This window comes from Anas platyrhynchos, chromosome 1 (assembly GCF_047663525.1).
Source record: "Anas platyrhynchos isolate ZD024472 breed Pekin duck chromosome 1, IASCAAS_PekinDuck_T2T, whole genome shotgun sequence".
NCBI lineage: Eukaryota > Metazoa > Chordata > Aves > Anseriformes > Anatidae > Anas > Anas platyrhynchos.
Genome location: NC_092587.1, coordinates 16,673,206 through 16,697,901, shown reverse-complemented (window position 1 = coordinate 16,697,901; position 24,696 = coordinate 16,673,206). Strand labels below are relative to the sequence as shown.

General features: G+C 36.3%; 1 protein-coding gene across 1 annotated transcript in view; it reads right to left on the bottom strand.

Annotated features, from left to right (window-relative positions):
* TBC1D22A (TBC1 domain family member 22A) overlaps positions 1 to 24,696 on the bottom strand; it is a 169,627-nt gene that overhangs the window by 127,124 nt on the left and 17,807 nt on the right. The window contains exons 5-8 of the mRNA XM_072032932.1: positions 12,844 to 12,914; positions 7,645 to 7,773; positions 6,622 to 6,684; positions 3,698 to 3,812 (exon numbers count right to left, since the gene is read on the bottom strand). Coding sequence (XP_071889033.1) covers positions 3,698 to 3,812; positions 6,622 to 6,684; positions 7,645 to 7,773; positions 12,844 to 12,914 — 378 coding nt within the window. The remainder of the gene's footprint in view (positions 1 to 3,697; positions 3,813 to 6,621; positions 6,685 to 7,644; positions 7,774 to 12,843; positions 12,915 to 24,696) is intronic.

The window sequence follows — 24,696 nt, the reverse complement described above, 5'->3', positions numbered from 1 at the left end:
GGAACAATTTAGATCCTGCAGATCACCATGAACTCCAAGCAACTAGAAGGTATATAAAGAGAGCAACAGGTGGTAGCTTGAAAGAGGACTTCAAATCCAGCACAAAATTTCTTTGTCTACCTTACATCAGTAAACAGCCAGTAGTCACATAGCATATCTTAGCTCATTAACAGAAGTGCTTCTGAAATTATCCACATGGATGAGATTTGTTTTGATATAAACTTGTATGTTACAATGACACGGAGCTTCCAGGAAAACTGCCCTAATAGTAATTTGCATTTGTTCTAAGAACGTGGCTTATAATGGTGATGTCATGTAAGAGGTTAGGAGTGATAATGTAACGTTCAAAATTCCAAGAAGTTGCTTAGTATGGTAGAATAAGTTAATAATCTCTAGCATTTTTCAATGGAAGAAAAAAAAGTGAGATCAGCATACACGCTTACCTGGTATTTAAAAACAAAAAACAAACAGAAAACGTTTCTAATTCCTTCTCCCCCTAATTTATACCAGAAATGCTAGTCTAACTCTACCATATTTGCCTATCTTGACTGGGTTTGACAACCAAGTTTATCTTGCTGAAAACATTACAGTATTCTACCTTTACTAGTTCTGGGGAACCAGTACGATATTACCAAATTGCTCCTTCATCACACTTACGCTGCTGGAAAGGTTGAAAGAAAACGTTCAGCATTTAAAACATTCAATTCCTACATTCAGTCACTTGACCTATTCTAAATGTGTGAAACCACATACTAAAATTAGGTACTTCAAGCTGTAATAAACCATCACAACAGCTATGACTTTGATCCTTATAATAAAAAATATCTATGAATCTAATTTTTGGCATTCATATTTGAATGAAAGAAATGTCACTACGCAAATACGTTATCATTTCCACACGTCATTTCAATCTTTAGAAGTTCTTCAGTGACATTTTTCCAACTGGGTTTTGAATGTCTGTAGCAGAGCAGAGAGATTCCCATCACCAGAATAAATATGTCACAGTTGTTCCGTGAGATTAAGGATTAAGGTCTCTCATATTTGCCAAAAAGATAAAATAAACAAAACTTTCCTCTCAATAAAACTGTCTGAGCCACAACTAACTGTGTGTAAGCACCATCAGGATGTACTGTGAAATGACCCAATCAGCACAGATTTATCATTAATGACATTATTAATAATAATAACCTATAATAAATCTTTACTAAACCTTACAACCTTTTTTTTTTGTTGTTACAGAAAAAGCTCAAGTAAACATTTTTATCTCTTTCAACAAGATCAATCAAGACCCAAGTAATTCAGAACTGCTACATGCAGGTTTCAGTTAAACTGAGAAAAATTCAAAAATCAATAGTCAAGGAAAGCAACAAATAAAGCAATATAAGGTTCCAGCATACCAACATTCACTTTAGAATCAGAGCAAGAAATACGAACTTTAGTAAAAAAAAAAAAAAAAAGAAAGAAAAAAAATCTAAGGGAAAACAGGTTATTTATAGAACAAATATTAAATACACTAATAGATTAACCACTTTGCCAGGAAACCTGCAATACTGCATTTATTTTTACCTGAATTATTTAAGCACAATTCATACAAACTGTTCATATAGTTTTGAATGCTTCTATAATTTTATTACAAACCTCAAGATTTTTGAAGTACCTCAGAAATGTTATGTCCCCATTTCAAGTCTACAGTAAAATACACTCTTCATTTTAACTTGAATGTATAACTCAGTGCAACTTGACTGTATTAGAAAGACTCAAATCAAAACACCATTTAAAGACAAATCTTGGAATGTTTTCTGTACATTACTGCGGAAATAACCACTGTTAGTGCTTAGCCAGGACCACTACTATACTCAAGAAAATATGTTCATTTCAGTAATGTTCTCACTAGATAGATATTAGCTTTTAAATTTACTGTTAGAATACAGATTTTTGAGATTTACACATTTTCAATGGCATACATTTTTTTACAGTTGTTAGTCTTCGAGTTTTGTCTTTCTTCAGTGGAAATTTACCAGAATTGCTCTGCTCTCTGATATGAAAATACTGACAAGCTGGCAAGTACATTAACAATCACCAGGGTCTCCAAATGTAAGATGGTGGTAAAGACAAACTTATTTACCATATTAATTAAATGGTCTATTTAACATGGAATATCAATTCTCTAATCACATCTCATTTGAGCTTCTTATTTCAATTAACAACCCTAAAGTCTACTAGAGATCCTACTGTTCTAGGATCATTAAGAACATTTTCATTATCTGTCAAATGAGGGAGGAAAAGGCAGAAACTGCAAGTACTCTCAGGAGTAGGCTCCTACCCTACTTAAGAGATGATTAGGGAGTAAACAGCAGTAGTTCTCATTAGTTGCTTAGCAATGAAATGTCCCCCTATGAAACAAGAAATGAACAAAGCAAGAGGTGTTGCCACGTAAACGATGGATAATCTTTCATCCACTCAAGGATAATCTGTCCTTCATTAAATCTAATCAGTCTGGATTAAGACACCAATGGTACCTTGCATAGAGAAGGTAGGAAATGAAGAATCACCTATATATAGACTCACTGAAGTAGCAAGATAACATGTTGTTCAAGATTACATATCTGCGTTGTTTTCATTGTATGTGTGTACAACAAAAAGAAATGTAAGGAAATAGTTCTAATTCAGACTAGATTGTCATTTTTACTATTCATTCTTACTATATCTTTTACATCCACGGTTATATCCAAATTGTTAACAAATTGTTGTTAAATGTCAATTGAATTATTGCTAACGATTAGCCGTACTCTTAGTGTTCATAAAAACTTAAATACTAACCTATAAATGCAAAACATCAATAACGTTCTAGTAAGAGATGAGCATTTAACCAGTTTTCTAAATAGGAAAGTTTGCAAAAAATACAATCACATGAATTCACTCACCAGAAATACATCTATTTATGCTACTACTGGTATTACAACCCCAGAAGAGCAAAGTCCTTAACTAAGGAAATTTGATTACTGATGCATTAATTTTCAGTCCCCAGTTCCAGCTTGCCATTCTTTCAGCTACAGATCCACTTTATTAGGTTCCCCTTCCTTTCATTTTCCTGCCACTCAGTAAAAGGTTTCCTTATTTCATGGTTGTTGGGTTGCTTATTTTTTTGCTAAGCTGGTTTGTTTTCTTTTTGTTGTTGTTTCAGTGTTTGTTTGGTTTTTTTTTAGGTCATTTCATACATGCTATTTAAATTTTTCACAAAAACTTGTGAATTAGAGGAGAGAAATTTGATGAAAAAGGATCAGGAGTGACAAATGAGGCACTTCTTAACTATATCTGCAGTTAAGAAATAAAGATGAAAGAAAATGCCGGATTGCCCTTCTTTTGTTAGCTTCCTTATCTACAAACACAACTCTGCCTGCAACTTCAACAGATAGTTTTTGATTGGTTGGTTGGTTTGGTTGGTTGGGTAGGTTTGTTTATGGGCATTTTTTTGGACATATATCTGAAAAATACCGAAACTCTACTGACTATTTACACAAAAATTGCTTGTCAGTGTGTATTTAAGAGAACCATACAGATTTATAATTACAAATATTTATAATAATAGAATTCATGTCTCTAATTATGATTAGCTAATCCAAATTTTCATATTAAAACAAATGTGCTGTCCTAAAACCAGTACCAATTCATAATTCAGTATTATGATAAATCTTACCTATATATTCACAAACGAAGACTACAAAAAAAGGAGTTACAAGATCATTTATGCCCTGAACATATCCACTGGCTGGATGACGTATAGCCCAGATAAACAAAATTCTTTCAAAGATCTGAAAAAGAATTAAAGAAACCATCAGATAATTTATCAAGTGGTGAGCACATTTTAAACAAGATACTGGAAAAGTATAGAAGCGCAGTTTTGATATCACAGAGTTACAAGTATAAAAATACACTTATAAAAGAATACATGAATGATTGTATTCATAATTAACTGCCAATGTTAATTAAGTTTCTCAGTTATTTAAAAGAAAATATTTTCAGGGTATTAGCACATGTTAAAACCAGCCTTGCATATAATTCAGTTACAGTAGTTACAACAGAGCAGCACTTATTCACTGGAGCTTTTCAAATAATATAAAACTCCTTTCTTCATGATATAGAAATAATAAATCATTTTTCCATGACCATTCATCTCTTTGAGACCAATATTTTATCAATACAGTATCCCATTTGTTGCTAGGTAACAGAAAGAAGTACTTAATATAAGTACATTTTTTTAATAACATGTCCAATAAAATCTCTGTAAGAGTTACGTTTGCCTAATATGGCAGCATAGAGCTTTAGAATTCAGAGGCAGGTATGCTGGGTAATAAAACATCTGAAAAATCAGGAATGTAGAAAGCAGGCAACCACCTCCCTTACCACACAGCCCGATCCCCTAAGTTCTTCTAACCATACATAGCTTAGGACCTGCAAAAGCTCCAAAGGCCACAACATAGACAGTCTGACTATGGGAAGGGCAACGTGTGAAGAATACAAAGCAGAAGAATCACAGAACATATGTCCAAAACAATTTAGGTCTGCATCAGGTTGTATCTCCTCTTAACTGTTTGGTTCTGCAAGTGCTACGTTTCTTTGGAAAGCTGCAAATGAGCAGCACAGTGAAAGCTGCTGTGTGTTTTGCTCTGATTACTGGTACTCAGACAGTCATAATCTTCTGAGGTGAAAGAAAGTTTGCTCCTTCTCTGGAAGGTCTGCCAAAAAGCCAGAGTGCAGGTGGGCAGGGAGGCAGGGCAGATGCAGGAGAGCTTATCAAACAAAAGGACTGCATCACTTTTAAGAGCAGGCCTCAGAACTAATAAAAAGGGAAAGACTTTGTAAAGACCCCAAGGTAGAGTTTGCTGCAACCCCAGAAGTCAGCGAATGCTCAGGCTTCAAGACCACTCGCAAGAGACGTGCCCTGAATGGACACAGTAGGAAGTTTAGTTTATGAAGCTTTTACTGTTTCTGTTCAATCTCACTTCAAATTTTTGTTAGCTTAGCTCCAAATTTCGTAATAGCAACTTTACTCTCCCTCAGAACCTGATAACATACATAGTTTGCATTGCAAACTGAGATGCCTATGGATTTCAAAGCACTTTTAAAATCCAGCTGTGAAAACTAAGGTATAGGGAAGGGTTATTAAATTTTTTTTTGAGCATCAAATTATTAAGCTGCAAGGATTGCTTCATAATTGGCATACCAGATTTAATATCCCCAAATGCATCTAATCAGAAATTCAACAAATACACACTGAAATAGTGTTTTCAATTTCCTACCCATTTTCATGAAGTTTCATTTACTGCTTTGAATAGAAAAAAATGAGCGCTGAATACCTGAAAGGCAGTCTGATTTAAGTTTCTATACAGCACTCACCACTGTGTTCAAATAGCACTCATTAAAAAGGTCACTTTCCCAAAAGGTTTCCTTCTTGATTTCCAAACCAGCAACAGAAACCGGAATAACTTCTAGTACGAACCACTACATCTCAAGAGTTGTCATTACCTATCAATTACTCTCCTTTGAATTTAACTCTCATTCATCATAAAAGTAAGAACTGTATTCATATACATAAAAGAAGAATTCATTAGCTTAAATGCAGATTTTGAATTTCTTATATGTTTTGCCACCTCAGAGGAACTCCAAAACCCCCCAAAGTTTTAATCAGGAAAGCTTCTTAGAATTTGCTTTTGTTTCTCTTTAACCAATAAAAGAGGTGGGGACGATTTTATAAAGTATTTTTCAATCTTGTATACTTGAAATTACTTCTCCCATACAATGCAAGCATAGAAGGGAAAATGCAAAGGCTTACACTATTCTATTCAATCAAACTCATTTAAAGACAACACAGAAATTGAAAATAAAATTACAGACTACTGCACTCTGACTAATCACATTGACTAAACCTAGATTACAGTCACTAATCTTTATTAAAATAAAGTATTTATAACACATAAGTCCAACAAACTTGACTGAACTATATGTGGGAAGACCTCCAATACCTCTCTCCCCCTCTTTCAAGTGACGCTATTTATTCTCAGTCTTTTAGCTTCTCACTCCAACAATACCCTTCTCTTCCCAACTCCCACTGTCCCCTCCCCAATCTACACAACTCCCATAAAAATAAATACTTAAAATTGATTTAAAATGATCTAATAATGAGTTATTTCCACACAGCGTCAAATTCAAAACAACTTTTCCTAAACTCAAGCATACGATAATTTCTTAAGTGGAATACTCTCATGGTAAAAGCTTCCAGATCTTGAATGATTTTGACAAATGCAGAGAACCACAGGAACTATGCTCTGAATTAATTCAAAAAAAAACATTAACAACATATATAGAAGGCAAAAAAGAAAAAAGACTCAAAAGTACACAACAGAAGAAGAAACCAACAGAATCAAAGCAGATTTTTTTTTTTCCTGTTACTACTCATGCCTTCATTGTTAGTTATGTACTATACTTACGCATTTTCATTTTTTGGACTTTATGTTAGTTCTCAAGCCAAAATAGTAACTGTTGTCAAATTACTTAATGTGATACCAGATTCATTAATAAAATGGGTGACCTAAAAACACATTATTTAAATATAATTCTTACCTCTGTTACTTTGGGCTGAAGTCTTAAAACTTCAGGACTCATGCGTGGGATATCTATATGAATCTAATTGGACAGAAACAAGAATCATGTAAAAGGAGACAACAGCACAATTTTTAAATAACAAAAAAGCTTTTTAAATAACAAAAAAAAAAAAAATCCTGTGGTTTTACACTGTTAGCTATACCCTATCTCACTAGTTTAGGAATAATGTGAATTTATTGTAGTTCAAAAATAAAGGACCAAATCTTTAAGTCATTATTATCTAATCTATTAATCAGACAAAAAACAACATAGAATTCCCCGCAATGCTTTAAGATCCTTACATTAATTTTGACTGCTTCCAAATTATGGTCTTGTTGGCAATACTCTTTTCCTCAGTGTAACTACATCTAACATCACACGTATGTAAAGCCATGTTCAACAGACATTGTGAATACTTCTTGCTACTAAAGATCAGGCTTGAAGCAGAAGAAAGATAACCACTTACTCTTTCTTAAGGAAGGCTAATGTAGGATAACTTAGTTTATATTTAGTGATACAAACTAATCAGTTTAATATAAAACTTGAAGAAGAGTTATCTGCTTATCCAGGGAGGCAAGAAATTTTGACACACCTATCGTAATTACACACCACACAGTTTCAACTTCTTAAGCAGAAGTATGGAGCCAGTAAGGATCAGTTAGATATCCTCTGTCACATCCTCTCACTCATTTGAAGCAGGGTCTGAGGAGATGAATGCTTTGAAAACCCCGTTATGCTTGAATGTTGAAGCATGTCCATGTGGTACAGCCACGCAGCATGGCATGACAAAAGCCGACTTTCAAATAAATCCACTATTTTAAGTGTCAGACCAAAATATTTTATATTTTGAAACAGATTAATATTAATTTTGCTTCTAAAACATAGGAAAGCTGACTGAAGTAAGATTTAGTATATAAAAACAATAGCAAACTTCAAAATTAATTTCTTCAAGTTCTTTAACAGATCTCATGTAGGTAGAAGTCACTTCAGTAGGTGTTCTACCTGTCTATAGGTATCTTGGTGACTCTCATCATTTCTGGAATCATAGTATTGCTCAACGAAAGCAAAATACTCTTTCCGTTTTCTTTGTAAAGTGCTTTCTCTTCGGTCCACGTTTGCAGGAAGATAACCCTGAAAAAATAAAAAAGTAAAATGAGAAGGATATTACTCTTTGCTTCACAAAAAGCACAGTTAGCATTTGATAATATGCAACAGAGAAGCTAATGAACAAGTGTAGTACAATGCAGTCCGATTTGAATCTGAATAATACCTTAGCAAATCAGTTTTCTAATCATTCCAACTGAATACAAAAGTGCGTTTTTTTTAAGAACACATTCCAAGGTTTTCACCTTTAAAAAGCAATTTCTCATCAAGAATTTTAGATGTTTGCCTTTCAAAGAGAAAAGGTCAAAACAAATAATTTCAGAAAAATGCAATGCAACATGAGTTCATTAATTTCTGCATTCCCACATGGGTCTTATTGGAGCAATTTTATTCAATTTTTAACAAAACGTGTCTCAGTTGCTTTAAGGTAGGAATGATATACATTTGCCAATATACTTATGTTTAAATTAGATTTAACCTCATAATACAACAGAGTATTTATTCTAAAGCCTTAAAATATTCGAGGTAGTTTATCTCACTCCTTTAGATCACAAAAAAAATAATTTCAAGTTTTCATTTTCTCAACAGGTTGTGAGAAGTTTTGGCACATACATCAGTAACCGGGCTCTTAGATATAAAGATGCAAGCTATACAGTTCTAGTTTTTTTCCTAAAATCAATTTATAAATATTATTTTTCCAAAAGTATTGGCATGGTAATGAAGCAATGTCAGATACATAGGTTTTGCACTTAATGTATATCTGAGTTGTTCTTCGTTGAACTCATCTTCATATCTACCTCAAAATCCCATTCTTCCAAAAAAATCCATTCTTATTTCCTGTTCTGTCCAGTTTGATCCCTATTTCTGAGATCTCAGCCTACCTTTCATTTCAAAATAGCAGTCTCAAGTTATCATTTCAGCATTTTAAGAAAGGAAATATCATTGATGTTATTAAACGTTCAGTATTATATAAACTGAACATATTAGAAACACCATTATTCATGTACCTGGCTGCCTAAAAGTTTCCTGAACATTCAAGAATAGTTAATACTTTCTCATATGCAGCTTGATTTCAAACATAATGTTACAAAAAAGAAAGGGAATTCATATTTTATATATGCCAGGCTTGAAAAAAAAAAATACTTCATAGAAAAATTGTTCTAAACATAAGTGGGATTAAGAGACCTAGCCATCCTAAGAAAAAAGATTCATGTATCTTCCTTGACTATTCAAGTCAAATTAAATTATTTCTTGCCAGTATTACAAAAATTATCCTTCCACATTTTCAGCTGTCATCATACTAATGGTAATTAGTGTAAGAGAGAAAGCGAATTTGTCAGCCATATGTTTCCTTAAAAAATAAATAAATAAATCCTCATAACATCACGGAACTTGATACTAGAAGTGGAGGACAGACTTGCACTTAAACAATGAGTCACAGCCAGTGCAAGTAACTAATAAGATGCTATGCATTTAACTACCAAAACAACTTTATTATACAGTCCTTAACAAGCAAAAATGGGATAAATCTTACATTCTAAAATTGTTGATTATACAACAGAACTAAACACCACATTAGGAATAAATACACTGGGTGCATTACTCTCCTACGGCAACAAAACATCATATTGCAACTCCATGTTGTTTTGCTTAAAACAACAGAAGAAAAAAAAAATACACCACACTAGAACATCAATAGATTTTTGTAAAGATGTCTGCATTAAAATAATTTTAAATGTTATACTGTGTATCACAATTTCTTCTTCTTTTAAGAAAACAAGGGATTAAGTGCAAACGATATTACATTCCGGATAGTTTAACAGGTACTTACTTTGGCAAGCCATTTCTTTTAAGATGTACTGTCTTACATCTGATTCTGGGTATTTCTAAATCGCATCAGCTTAACTTTTGCCTCGAGATTCAGTCTGACATTTAATATCCTGTCCCAGTGCTTTCTATTTAGTTAAATATTGAATTCAGCCTCCCATTCATTCTCAATGGTTTGATTTTTTTTTCCTGTAGCATATCTTAGCCCCATTAGAAAATAATTCATTTGCGAGATCAAATGTGATTGTTCCAAGGACACCAATATTTTCTCAGCAACAGACTTTTTGCCATTATTCAGTTTCAAAGACCGAAGCCATCTTTCAATTGGACGTGTCCCGTTTCCCATTCACTTTACAAATTAGGTTTTATTTTTAAAAGTTGGAAAGGATTGCAACATATCATCTGGGCATAAATTGGTAGAGAGTTTAATCTGTTTATTCATTAATTTCTCTCCAAGGTAACCATATATTTAGCTTCGGTATTCAAAAGAGCAGTGGGCCTGAATAGTTCTGCTTGCTGTTTAGGTACAGAATGCCCGATTTTCTTCTATATTTTAGAAATAAATCATGCATGTTTACATACTGTTACCAGTAGACATGACAGCAATAGCCCCTCAGCATTATATTGATTTTCATATACTTTCGCTTTGAAAAACTGTTTTCCTAAAATATTTTAACACTCTTACCCTTCTGACTAAACACCACCTTAACTCAACAATTTTTAAAACCACATTTGATGAATTTCAACTTCAATACTGATTTAACAAATTAGACAAATACTTTCTACCTCAGATATTACCAATGATAATCAGTCCCCCGAATAAATCGGTTTTTGGGCTTTTGACATAAAAACTCCGAGCAATTCCAAACAAAACAAAACCAGCCTTAATTAAGCTCTAAGTTATGCTTTGGCTTTGACTGTATGTTTTTTCTTTTACTTCTGCAACCAATCTTTAAGCAAAGCAAAATTTAAGTCTGCTTTTGTGTATTCATTTTCCCAGCAGTTCCCATTGCACCTTTCAACACAGAAGATGACCACATTACCCCTCTTATCTGGGATGTAAATAACATATATTTAAACAACTCATGACACTAAAAAATAAATAATATTAGAAAAAGCATCATGGAGCTTATGACCACAAATATCCAAGGCACTTTTTCTTCCCTATTGCAGAAAAAATATGAAACAAGCTACTGCCTTAAAGCACAGAAAATTAATGATTACCTAATGACTAGTTGTTACATTTCCAAAATGCATTAATCAAGGACCACTTAGCAGATAAGACATCATGGCAAGAACTACATATGAAAAGCTGAGAACAATTCTGGAAGTGTCTTGAAAATAAAACCCACTTAATTGTTAGAGTAAAGCAAAATAACCTGTGCAGTTCTACAGAGTTACAAGACATCCAGAGATAAGAATTGAACTGGAATGATCCTGAACTCAAGCCGTAAAGACAGAAGTACAAAGAAATTTGTACTTTTCACTTAGAAATTTATCTGCATTGGGAATCTCAGGAACACTAAACTAAATCAACTTATCGGATGAAGTTGAAGGTCACCAGAAGCCTATGCTCTCACTTGAAAGCGAGAACGTAACGTGACTGTAGTTAACTTTTGCGTAATTTAGTTCTCTAAGCCTCTGTCTCAGTGCCCTCAATCAGAATTCAACCTATTCTTATGCTTCAGTTTATAGAATATAGAATATCCTGAGTTGGAAGGGACCCTTAAGGATCATCAAGTCCAACTCTTGACACCGCACAGGTCTACCCAAAAGTTCAGACCATGTTTATTGGGTTTTAAAGTCCATTTTGAGTTAGCCATAAATTTTTGGCTATTTCAGCACAGACATCCTTTAAAAAAAAAAAGTGTTCAACCTTGGACAACTTTGGAAACAAAACTAAAATAAATTGTACACTGCATGCTTAATCTCAGTTACGACAGAATATTTGAATATTTGCCATTAAGAAGCTGTATCCACATTTAGCATAAGCTGCAAATTTAGTGGATCTCATCAGCAAGACAGACTCTTTCAGTCACTGGAAATCAAACTCAATGTGAAGTAAATACTTCACAGTCCCTGCTGAATTACTCTATAAAAAGCAAAGCTATTTAAGTCTACTCTCTGAAAAATTCAACAGTGTTAAACTGTTGTGTGTATAACTCAGAATTTTAAAGAGTTCTTAAATGCAAAAAGATTTGCTGATAAAGTATCTTCAGAGTCTCTGGAGAGTAGACAGCACACGATTTTTGCTTCTTTTTAATAAAAACATCTTCACAAGATCTTCTCTCAACCATGTACAAAGAACAGCTGAACTGCACAACCACTTGCCACGGCAAGGATTATAGCTAAGAAGATTGATGTGGAAAATACTACCAGGAATACACTGTATTTTTACAAAAAAAAAAAAAACACTTTTTTTTTTTTTTTTAATGCAGTGCAAACAATGAAATAACAAAACCCATTCCTGTGACACCAAACTCAGCAAATCCCAGATTCCCATAAGCTCCTCTCTGAATCCTGCCTGAAGCACCCCAGTGTGCTGCTCCTCGGTATTTCAGCCAACCTGCTCCCAAGCTACTGCATGCCCAAACTCCACCTGCCACCAGTTGAGGTTCAGGGCACTCAGCTAGCCAAAAACCCACCCTACAAACAAGTGATCAGCTTTTCAATCAGCTTGGCCCCCTTAACTGACTCACAAGCCTAAGACCAGGAGAGCCAATGCCATAAGGTAACTGATCACAGCAGTTCAGATTTCTTCATCTTAAACCACTTCAGAAAAATAGTCAAACACAAGCTCCCTTCATAGCTTTTCCTCAACATGCATTAATCCTTTGTGTGAGCAGTCTCTAGTAGTTATTTTAACGTGAAGGCAGAGGGAAGCCTTTTGTAGGACACTGATAGGCTTTGTTTCCTCACTGTGTGCCTACTTTCAAGAAAACTGTAGGAATTCACTTGTCTTTGAATTTGCCACTGTTCCATCAAAACTGGTTGAAAGAGGCAACGTAACACATAAGCCCTGCTTCCAGAGAAAGCCAGTCTGAAAATAAAGATGCTCAGCTGACATGATTTACTAGTGCTTCTCATCCCCCTCCTTTCAGTTTGACAAATTCCTGTTAAAATTGAGCAAAGAACAGAACGTTTATTACAATTCAGCAGCAAGACAGAACGTTTTCAAGTATCACTGATGGATTACAAGTCAAGCAAAATTATTTGCAATTCTTGCAGAAAGCTATTACTTTTAAACGCAAAGAGGAAAATAAAACTTACTGAAAGGAGCTTCCATGCAATAGGACGAACTCGTTTGGGAATTCCAGACCAACTCAATTTCCGTAATTCTTCTATTAGAAGAAAAGTATTTTATCAGAACTAAGAAAATTATTATCAACATACACAGATATACTCAAATTATCACAATGTTGTTTACATTAATTATGTCTTCCTATGAAGTCCAATGAAACCAAAACATATGGCAATTTTATGGAGTTCGTAAGACACCGGATAATTACTTTCCATAGGGTTATGTATGGGAACAAGCACTACGTGATGAGGCACCTTTCTGGATTATTTCCCAGAATTTCTTTAATATATATGCCTTATATTAACATGCAAGAGGTATTCAGCTTTGCTGCATAATGTGCTTCTATAGATCACTAAAAATGGGATTTGCAGTTACATAAGCAGAATGATACTTTACTTTTGAATGCTGGAATTTATTTCAATGTTATATTTTCATTCTTTATGTTGTACTCCTCTACTGAAAGCTGCTCATCAGAGAGTATACCCAACTAAACCAATCTGTGAGATTTCACACTTTTTGTGTTTGTGTGAAATCTGTTTATCGTGGGGAAAAAAGCTATAGAAAAATCTTTGAAAATGTAAAGACAAAAAGATGCCTGACATTTTCCCTAAGAAACGGTATTTTTATGAGGTATCAACTTGAGACAGTAGCTCTTCCTCTTCTTCCTCAGAGTAGAAAATAAGGGTAAAAACTGCACAAGTTCAAATTATCATCCTGCTGAAAACCAACCTGTTTTTTATACGCTTTTTCAATTAATTCTATATACTTGAGTTAACTAATTATGTGAATATGAGATGTTTTCCAAATTCTACACTTCGAGCAAGCGTTTAGAAATATCCTGTCCACCTAATTACTGAAAAAACAAGCACAAAATAAAGTAACTAAATAAGAATTTGTTGAGTGGATTCTATAGTTTTGTTTGAAATGAGCTGATTTGTATCTTTCCTATAGAAGAAAAAAAATACAAGGTGTTCAAGGTGACACCTTGCTAATGCAAGAACATATATATAAATCAAGGGGTTTTTTTACTACCAATACAAATTATATTTAGAGGTATAGGTCTAAGTAAATGTAGAGAAACAGCAGAAAAGCTTATTACTTAGAAATATACTGAGCATCAAGATAAATTAAATCCTACAGTATTCAGTTTCACAATGCCATGCTATTGCACAAAGTCAGTATGTCACCAAACAACATTTAAATACACTGAACCATTAAAGACATAAAAGATACAGCTTAATGCAGTTACTCTTGATGTCATAGTACCTCTCTCCAGATTGGGCTAGTTTCTATCAGTAACTTACAAACACCATACCGCCAACAGGGCTTCTAAAAATGAAGTCTAGACAACAAATTTTGCAGGTTATTTTTTTCTCCTCACATGAGCTTCATTATTTTTAGTTATCTTCCAACACAGTAGTTCTGCTATAACTCCTCACAAGAAAATTTTACCTTGAAGTAAAGGTAAAAGTTGAGAGAAAAAGCTAAGATCCTAAGCATCAAGTTACTTTGCAACATGGGCAATTTCACTGTCACATTACTCTTCTTACCCAATGATTTAAAAAAAAAAATCAATATCGACTGCATTTATAAACATGATTATTCTTTGGTTATGTTTTGATTTTAAAAGATTTGTCCTAACCCAGGAAAGAATTTTATCTCAAGAAGCAAGTAGACATCGTATGAAATGTTGTAGCAGTTTTCTCGTTCCATAATACAAAACCAATTCATTTTTAACTATCAGCTTGAGAGTCGCTGAATAAAACTATTGTTTCTATTACTTCTCTCTCTGCATTGCAAAAAAGCAAGAATATAGTAAGAATACCGGTCTTTTTGCCTTACTTGGCAACTTGCTGTAGAAATGTACTATTCTTCCATGGCTTATTAGGATACATATGAAGGGTATACACTATATCAAAATCAGGAAAAGCAGAGTGTATCAGTCTAAGCAAAACGTAAGCAGAATCATCATATGCCTTCAAAGAAATTTATAAGCCCACAGTACTTCTGAACATAAATATGCATGGCTGGAAGAAGCCCAAAAGCATGCTTATACACAGAACTCCAAGGAATCTGGTGACATCCAAATAAATTCCTCCCTTGTTCTTCATTTAAAGGATTTTATTGGCACTGGAAGAATATGGGATGAGCAAAAGAGCAGTAACACTAAAAAAAATATGATACTACCGGAGTTTGGTGTGAAACGAAGTGTTAAAGTAACAATGAAAGCAGAAGTTGTACAGACTATAAACACTGATTAAGAGACAGGGTGAAGTGCAAATTGAACTCTGTACCACAGGTTAGCACAGCAGCTATACCAGGAGCATGCTGTCACCGAAAACACAAGGGATTCAATGGGAAAGATACGTCATAAGCAAATGAATTTCTCCGATATTAAATAAGTGACTCATGAATTTCAATGATATTAAATTTCCGGTTAGTAATTAGAAGCACTCAGGATTGTCCATTCAAGATAAAAAATTAGGTCTGGGCAGAGATTTGTTAACCACAAAGGCAGACACTGGCCGATGATGCACTGAGGACAGAAATCAGAAAGCAGTTCTAAAGTCAAAGAACTATTGAACTATGTCACAAAAACTGGAAAAAAGCCACGGCTGGATTCTGAAGAAAATCCAAGAATACACAAGACAGAGAAGAAAATAAGAATCCCGCAAACAGCTCTGCCATGACACACAGCGAAGCTGTGATACAGAACACAGCTGGACAGGAACAAGCTTCATTAAGTATAGTTGCAAGGCAAAGCAGATGGACTGCTGAAAGAAAAAACAAGAAATTTGATTATTTTTTTTAACATCAGGAAAAGATGAATAACAGCCTGCCAGTTTAAAGGAGAACAAAAGTCCAAGTACACCACCATTTGGAGCTGGCTTTTTGGGTTCTGAGGATTGGTTCTTTGTTGGCATTAGCTTTGAGGATGAGTTTTTTAGGGAGAGGGGTTGAGGAGAGAAACGTTGGGAAGCAGAATGAAGACCAAAAATACCTGAACAGAGAAATTGTTATTCTATAGTGGTATTAAGCGCTCATCTTCACATGAGCTTGATCTTTGGCCATAAAAAGAAGCCTATCCAAGAAACCCAAATTAAACCAAAGTCTCTGCATTCCAAAGAACAGAAAGAGACAGCTTCATAACAGATGTACAAGATGAAGAGCAAGGTTGCAGTTCAAAGAAAAATTGTTAATTCCTATGCTACAGTTATAGGTCATATCAATTTCAGTAATTTTGCCTAAGCAAGCAGAAGACAGAACCATTAATCTGATTTACATGCAATTCTAATTTTCTATCCTACAAAAGTAGGTAAGATACACTTATAATACTGCAAGCTCTCAATGAGTGTCCAAAGCAAGAATTACCACTCCACCTAATAATATGGACAGTGAATGACCAGAGGTGCCATAAATCAGAAAGCTCAACACCCAGCTTGTTAGGGAGTGGTGAGACCACAGGCCTGGAACTGGCCCTAACAGGGTGACACCAGGATTCTTCATCCACCCATCCAGGTCTGCCCCTGCCAGCCAAGGAACACCCCCAAAGTGCTCCTGACAACCAAAGCAGCTCTGACTCACCTGGCATGGGCTTGGCAGGTTCGGTTTTATTGTCAGACACCAGCTGCAATGATCAGGCATAGGATGCCCAACAGGTATCCCCCAAGAGTACCTAGTCATACAAATACAGGTCTTACCGTTTTCCTATTACTTGCTCATTTTCATCATCCTCCTATTTCCCTTTCTCTACCCCAGTCTTCTCTTGAATTAATTAACTATTCCAATTACTCCATCCCTTAGTGGTCCTATTTTTGCTCCTCCAGACTGTGGTGTTTCTGCGATGGCTGCCCAGGCACTGCTGGTTTTCTAACACTGTACTTTCCAAAGCAACCCCAGCGCTCCCCTCCAGGTAATGGCACTGCTGGGACACTCCTCACATAACTGCCCCTTTGCTACTTAACTCCAGGCATCCCACACGGTGCTAACTGCAACTTCTGGCATTCTCTGTGCTGTGATTGTTACGTTCAGCAGTTTCTCAATCACATCCAGCAGCCCTCCATGCCCCAGTGAATTAGCTCAATCTCAGACCAGGGCACAGTCAGCAGCTTGGGACTGCAGGCAAGTATCCAACACACCTGAACCAAGTTCCTATTCTGCACACGATTTCAAGTAAATCCCTGAGCTACCAAGCACTAAATCATAAGTAGCAGTATCACTGGGTCTTTCCTTCTAAAAGCCAAAAAGGCAGGAATCAATCAGAACATGCAGAGGCAAGGTAGGCATGTGAGAATATCAGAAATATTCTATTTTGTACACTTTGTGAATTAAGAGAAAATCTGCCTTTAGCTAAATACAACACTAACAAATTACACACGCATTTCTTCTCCACCCCAGAACACGATAATAAGCTCTGGTTTTGGTTTAATAACAACGAAGGCCCCAAGTCTTCAAAAGCAAGTGGTCTCCAGCTGTGCATCATACTGCTCCACTAGTCCTTGTGCAGTATTTATTAGTGCCTATGTTTTGCCTCTTGTAATCTATTTGTACTATTGGTAGGTTGGCTGAAAGGAAACACATCTTACACCTTAGTTTATGGCTTTTTCATACAATCATTTTGCTAAAGCTTCAAGTTTTGGCTACTGTTACACAAACACCATTTACAAACTGCGTAGTAAGTATAACATCTGTGGTAGAGAGAAAACAAGTTGCAACTCAGAAAGTGCTTTTATTATTTTTACACATCAGTTTTTCATTTTCACTCTGTATTGCATTAAACTCTCCCTAATCTTTCACATCGCTGTTTTTCCTCCTCCCTCAACTCTGTCCAAGCAGGAATCTATGCACAAACACATGTGCCAGCCTCTCAAAACAATCCAAGAAAAGCAGTATAAAAATATATAACAATAAATAAACACAAGCATAAAATAACAGAAGATGCAAATCTACTGTCAGAATCAGGTAACGTGGAGCATATGATAAAACCAGTGACAAATCATCCAGGAGAAATACAACATACTGCTAGGTAACTAATTTCAGACCAAAGACTGGAACCATGCAAATGGATTGGAATTTAACTTACTCAAGTAAAACTTTCTATTCTGTGACGCAGCTTAGCTTTCCTTCTATGTTCAGGATCAAGCCAGAATAGTTTTAACAACAAGATTTTAAATTATAGCACCATTTCTAATGAAACACCTGCTTCTAGGAAAAAGATACGTAACTTTGTAGGACTCGCTGAACTAAGGGATCATTCCTTAAAAACTAAAGACAAAAGAATAATGTTTTATTTTGGCAAGTTTAAAAGAAATTAGCTTTCATCCCTGACACTACTCTGCAATGAACACAGATTTTCTTTCATAAGGGAGAGCTTAAATTGTCACATCTTTTCAAACAATAACATGCGTATCTTGTGATACTGAGTTCAAAGAACTTGCTTTTTTCTGGAAGTGGGAGTAACAACATACACCAAAAGCTAAGCACCTCTGTTTTACAACATAGCAGTTATTTAAAACAGGTCCTTAGGCTGGTTGTCCACAGTACAGGATTCTGGAGGGAAGAACTCCCCACATCCTCCCATGCTAAAGGTAAACAGAATAACTGTTTATGTTCTTCTGCCACAGCCTGATCCTTTCTGGGTGCTCTTTATACACCTGGGCTGTTTGCTGGGCCTCCAGAATCTTGGACAATGCTCCTCCTCCAAGTATATTGGAGAAAATCATTAACTGTTAGCTTCTAAACATTTTGCAAGTTGTTTATCTCAAACTTTTTTTTAGCAGTTTCCGTACGCTGGCAGGATTTGTATTCTGTTCTACACTCCTTGGCTAAGAACTTCACCTTTTCGGAGGCTGTCTTCTTGCACTTAATAACCTGTTTTGCTCTGTTGTCATGCCATAAAGGATCCTTCTGAACTTTCTGGTCTTGCTTCCATAAGTGGTATGGTAATTGCTTTCAGCACAGAACCTGTTAGACAGATGACTGCACAACTGCGAGCTCAGTCAGTTCCACCACATACCATTACCCCCGGTACGATTATTCTGCTTTTGCACAAACATCGCCTGCTGTCCTGGATCACTGTCCTCCCACACTGCAGAATCTCAGACTATTCCACCCCTGTACAAAATTCTGGTTGTAACTTTTCACCACATTGAGCTCAACGAGCGTTTTGCCACCGAGAGACAGCGCACATTAAGACTGGAGGAGGTTATGCAAGAATTCTTATCAGGTGTAGCAGCCAGCTTTCACGGTTATCACCCAAACAGCATACAGCCTGACCCCTGTGCACCACAGCTGTCAAAGCATCGATTCACATCGTGCTTGCCTCCGATGGTTCAACACCATCAAATCAGGAGCAAAAAAAAGAATAACCCTGCCCTTCCCAACAAGCATCACAGAAGCAGAAAAGCTGGTCGCAGAACAGTCCATCGTAACACTGCTGCAGCATACAATAGAAACACTTCTGAGGACAAGAGAGGTAGAACAAAGTGAAGCATATACACAGCACACCTTGTTAGATGCAAGAGAAAAACTGTCCATGAAGCTAGACTAACAATACTGTTAAAATACATTAAATACATGGCACATTTTGAAATACGTGTGTAACTGTTTTTAAGATGTACTTTATCCTTACAAGGTACCCATCAGATCACTTTGCAATTTCAAGTGATGACATGTAATTGAAATATGTGCGTTCAGTCTCAGCGGGACTTGGGACATACGAGTCTCCATTAAAAGGAGCTGGAGAGGAGCAGTGAAATCATTCCACCATTCTTATCTCAAAATTAAAATTTAAGTTCTGGTCTGTAACGCACCACAGTATCACAATTTCGGGATCCAATTTGCATTAGCTTCTCCTTTAAACTCCTAGTTCTTCCCTTTTCTTCCCATGTCTCCTATTGAAGATTCAACTTTCCCTCCAAGAAATGCTAAATACATCCATATTCTGCAGTACCTTGTAACAGAAAATCCAAGTAAGGCTGAGTTTTCCCCATCCAATACATGAATAAAAAAAACTTTTTTAAATAAAAAAGTCCCATACTGGGCCAATATGTAACACACAGCATGTTCAAGGCAGCAAATAGTTAGAAATTAATTTGTCAAGAACACAAAAGCTGCACAAAAACATATGAATGCCTGACAGAAGTCAGAAGTTTAGCTCAAGCAAATAAATCCCAAAAGATCTTATGCGAAGAAAAATCTATTTGATTACACATATAAAAAGAACACGTTTCCAAGAAACAGAAGCAAACATGAAACTTGACAAAACATTGTTAGAAAACAGGTATGATGATATGCTGTTGTTATAAATGGCTTGACACAATAAAAATCAGGATGTCAGCTCCCATGACATCCAATACATCCCTCCTGACATCCAAGAAAGTAAAATTCACCTGTGCGTGTCCAAGTGTCTAGCCTTGAAAGCTGCCACAAGACCTCTGCAGCTCCTGACAGCCAGAGAAACTGCATCTGGGACCCATCTCACAGCTTCAAAATGACTGGGGAGCTGCAAGTTGCTCGCCTTACCGAGAGCACACATCTGGAAGCAGAGAGATATAGAAGCTGGAAAAGTGAAGCCCTACTTTTCCAACCTGACAGCTTGCTATATAGGGAAGCTGTTACCCCTTCAACCTGTCCACCAAAAATTGTCATTTCCTTCCTTTCCTGTATAATGTTTGCCTCCCCCCATACCCCCAACACATCTGACTTCATTCCAACAGATTCACAATTAGGGTGAATGCCAACTAACGTAAGAGACACCCAAAATAACAAGGAGGAATGCCAACTAACGTAAAGACACACCAAAAATAACGTGTTAAGAAACAGGCAGACTGAAAAAGAAAGTCGGATGACACAGCTGGAGCACTAAGCCTACCAAAATACTCTAGCTGTTTGATTATTATAGTTAGCCCTTGACATTTTAGCTTTTTTTTTCATTGTAGTATCACTAGAATAGGAAACTCATACATCACGTACAACTCACGTTAGTACCAGGACTTAACTTTAGCAAGTGCATCTACCCAGACTTAGCTTTTAATATTAATTTACAACTTTACATCTTGACATTTTTACAGCCTTTCACATAGCCGATCTGAATCCACGACATCAAGAAATTAACCTTCCTATGATTTAGACAAACAATTTTGCTCAGAAACGAATGCCATCGGGCCTTGGTTTCCTCAGTAATAGCACATTACTAAAATACTGCGAAAAATTATCTGAAGATTCGGCAGTATGTGACACATTCCAAAGCTATAATTAGAAATCCAATTATGTTTACACCAGTACCGGCGAGTGAATATTTAGATAGTATTTTAAAAGAATAAAAAGCAATTATATGGATAAAGGCTTAAATGGCACCCAAAGGAAGGGAAATTATATACAGTACTTAGAATAAAATTAATATGTCTGTAGCTTAATGTTAACATACAGTGCACAAGCTTTGTCTAATCAAACAAATTCCAAGAAGCAACACTAAAACTTTGGCCTTCCTTTAACCATTAACACAATAAACACAAGTCATCTTTAATAAGCAAGTTCAATATAAGGTAAAAGAACCATCAAAAATGGATATTGCTGAACATCAAAGACAGAAAAGGCATCCAGTGGTCAAAATGAAGAGCCTAGGTGCAAGGCATATTTCGATTCTGAAACTCATCCATTTTTGCTAATAACGAAGGTAATGGATGAATACAAATAGCATTTTTATGTAATTATTTCTTTCAGGAGAACATCCCTACGGTACTTATCCAAATGCAACTATAATTAGGGGAAAAAAGGAGTATTTGTTAACTACAGGTTTTCTTTAAATTGATCACTATAACTTCTACATAGTAATAGGAACAGGTACTATTTTATGAAAAAATTTAAAGAAGCTTTTAATACTGCTTTTTCTTTCAAACAAATACTCATGTGAAGCTTTTTATCCCATTTTCATTCATAACAGCATCTTGGTCAAGAAGAAACCACTTCAAATTAGTTCTGAAGAAAGGACTTGGAGTTTTGGGGGGGTTGTTTGTTTTTTAATTCATGGCATTTTCATACCCGTGATTTAATTAAGACAGACAAGAAAGAACAAACTTAGGAGCAAAAAAAGAACAAATGTAAAGCTACAACTTTGCTTCTGTGTAGGGTACAAATAGCCTCTGATCACTCAGGAGGTTTATTAATTTTTATTGCCTGGAACATAGAAATACAGAAAGAGATGTGAAGGTGTAGCTCTCAAATTGGGAATTTGTATCTTGTAAAAAGACTGTATTTACTATGTTTGTCTACCTTATAGTTTGCAAGCCTTTAAATCAAGGCATTAGAAGAAATCCATCCTTAACCAACACAAAGAGTACCAAGGAAACGTACTTGCATTTATATTTGAAACTTGTCATCTATTTATTATCTAATTAAGCATTAATTTCTTTGTCATTGGTTGAAATGTTAGATTATCCCTAGTGAAAGCATAATTTCAATTTATTGTCATTACACTAACTCCTGTCCCTTATAGATTTCCCATGGAATTAGCTGTCCCAGTTATGAGCTGAAAACGTGCTCCCTGGCACAGGATTTCTTCAATACTTTTAATGCCACCTACAAATCAGGCTCACATTTTCAATCAAGACAGTACTGCAAAATACCCTTGCTCCAAGAGAATTAATGTTTCCTCCAAATTCCAGAACAAGGACGTACTCTATTACAAATTATTTGGAAAGTGAGCCGTTGCAAAAAAAAAAAAAAAAAAAAAAAAAAAAAAAAAAGAAAAAAACAGGCATGATCCCACATGGAGCAGATCTCCACGCTGCAGCCTCCCCATGGGTGGAGGAGCCCCCGGTGGAGCAGGTGGATGTGGCCTGGAGGAGGCTGCGGCCCATGGAGAGCCCCCGCAGGAGCAGGCCCCGGGCCAGAGCTGCAGCCCCTGGAGAGGAGCTCACGCAGGAGCAGGGGGTCTGGGGGGAGCTGATGCATGTGAGGGACCCGTGCTGGAGCAGTTTGCTCGTGGGGGATGGACCCCGTAGTATGGAGCCATGTGGGAGCAGTTCTTGAAGAGCTGCCGCCTGTGGGATCCCACACAGGATCAGTTCAGGAAGGACGGCATCCCATGGGAGAGACCCCACGGGGAGCAGGGGCAGAGAGGGACCAAGAAGGAGAGGCTGAGATGAAGCATCAGGGACTGACCGCAGCCCCCATTCCCCTGTGCCACTCAGGGAAAGGATGTAAAAGAGAGATGGGATGGGGAAAGGTGGTTTCACTTTGCTTTTAGTCTCTCACTGCTCTAGTCTGCTAGTGATAGGCAATAAATGATCTTAATCTTCCTTATGCTGATCCTGCTTGATCCATGGCAGTAATTGCTGAGTGATCTCCCTGTCCTTACCTCAACTCTTGAGCCCTTTCCATTGTATTTTCTCCCCCTTTGAGGACGGGGAGTGAGAGAAAGGTTGTAGTGGAGTTCAGCTGCCCAGCTGAGTAAAACCACCACAGAGCGTGGCATGGCAGTAGCACAGGCTGCCCAGAGAAGCTGTGGATGCCCCATCCCTGGAGATGTTCAAGGCCAGGCTGGATGGGGCTTTGGGCAGCCTGGGCTGGTGGGAGGTGTCCCTGCCCATGGCAGGGGGGTGGGACTGGGTGGGCTTTAAGGCCCCTTCCAACCCAAACCACGATCCTATGAGAAAAACTGCCTCAGATTGAAAGGCTACTTTCTGAATCAACACTATGAAGCCCAGTTACTAACTACTCTTACCGTTGAGTCAGCTTATCATTTTATAAAATTCTGTGACCAATCAAAATATTTATAAATCACCACATATTTTACACCAAAAAAAAAATCTCCATTTGCTATCACTAGCCAATTGTCACTTCTGCGTAGGAGACAGCATTTACTTTGCAGAAACACTCTTGGTTTGGATGTCTTATTTCTAAGAGATAATAAGATTACACATAAATGCCTCAAATTGACATAATTTGTTTAATTTGGGAAAAAAACATGGTTTTAGCTGGTTTGCTACAATACATTCAAGCGCATACTTACTCTCTCAAGAAGAAAATGTTTAGAGCAATTATTCTAAAGGAAATCTTAGGACACTGTGCTGATGTAAAGATCCTTCATATTCCATAAATATTTCATAGGGCATTATACAAAGAAAACACACCATTAATTTACCAGCTTTATAACCCCAAGAGCTATTACCAGAGTTATTACCCACTACAGCTAACACACACATGGGGGAACAGCAAAGTCTACGAGCGTTTCTCGTGGAACTACAAGCTCGTCATCCTATCAGTTACAAATAAATAAATAAATAAATCATGGGACATTAAGGGAGTTCACAATTTCTCCGTATGCATTATTCATTTTTGATACAGCTGTTATTTCATTGCGATTACTGTAAACGGCTACATGAAGTGATGGCCTGCATGAACAATTCCACCATAGATATGATAAACTAGATTTACATGTTTTATGCTCCTGTAACATAAATTCCTTGGATAATTTAACTACACAAAGCTAGAAAATTCTTTCCAGAGCACGGATTCATGGATCTGCAGCTCCCCCAACCGCACGTTATAATACAGGCAGAACATATAGAAAATAGCTTTAATAAAGGGCTTGTTATTACTATGGCAACCACAGCAACTGGTTTCCAAAATGAATAATAGCTCTGTTAGGCGCTTCATTAATTTTTTTTTCAGGCAAACACTGCCCTTAATCTTCTCAATGGAACAAAGAGTTATTCTGAATGCATGCAGAAAACAGCAAATAAAGTCCAAGCAAATGTTGTAAATACACGGTAAGACCCTTTCCAGGACCTTTGCTAGAAGTGAGCAGGGAAGTACAA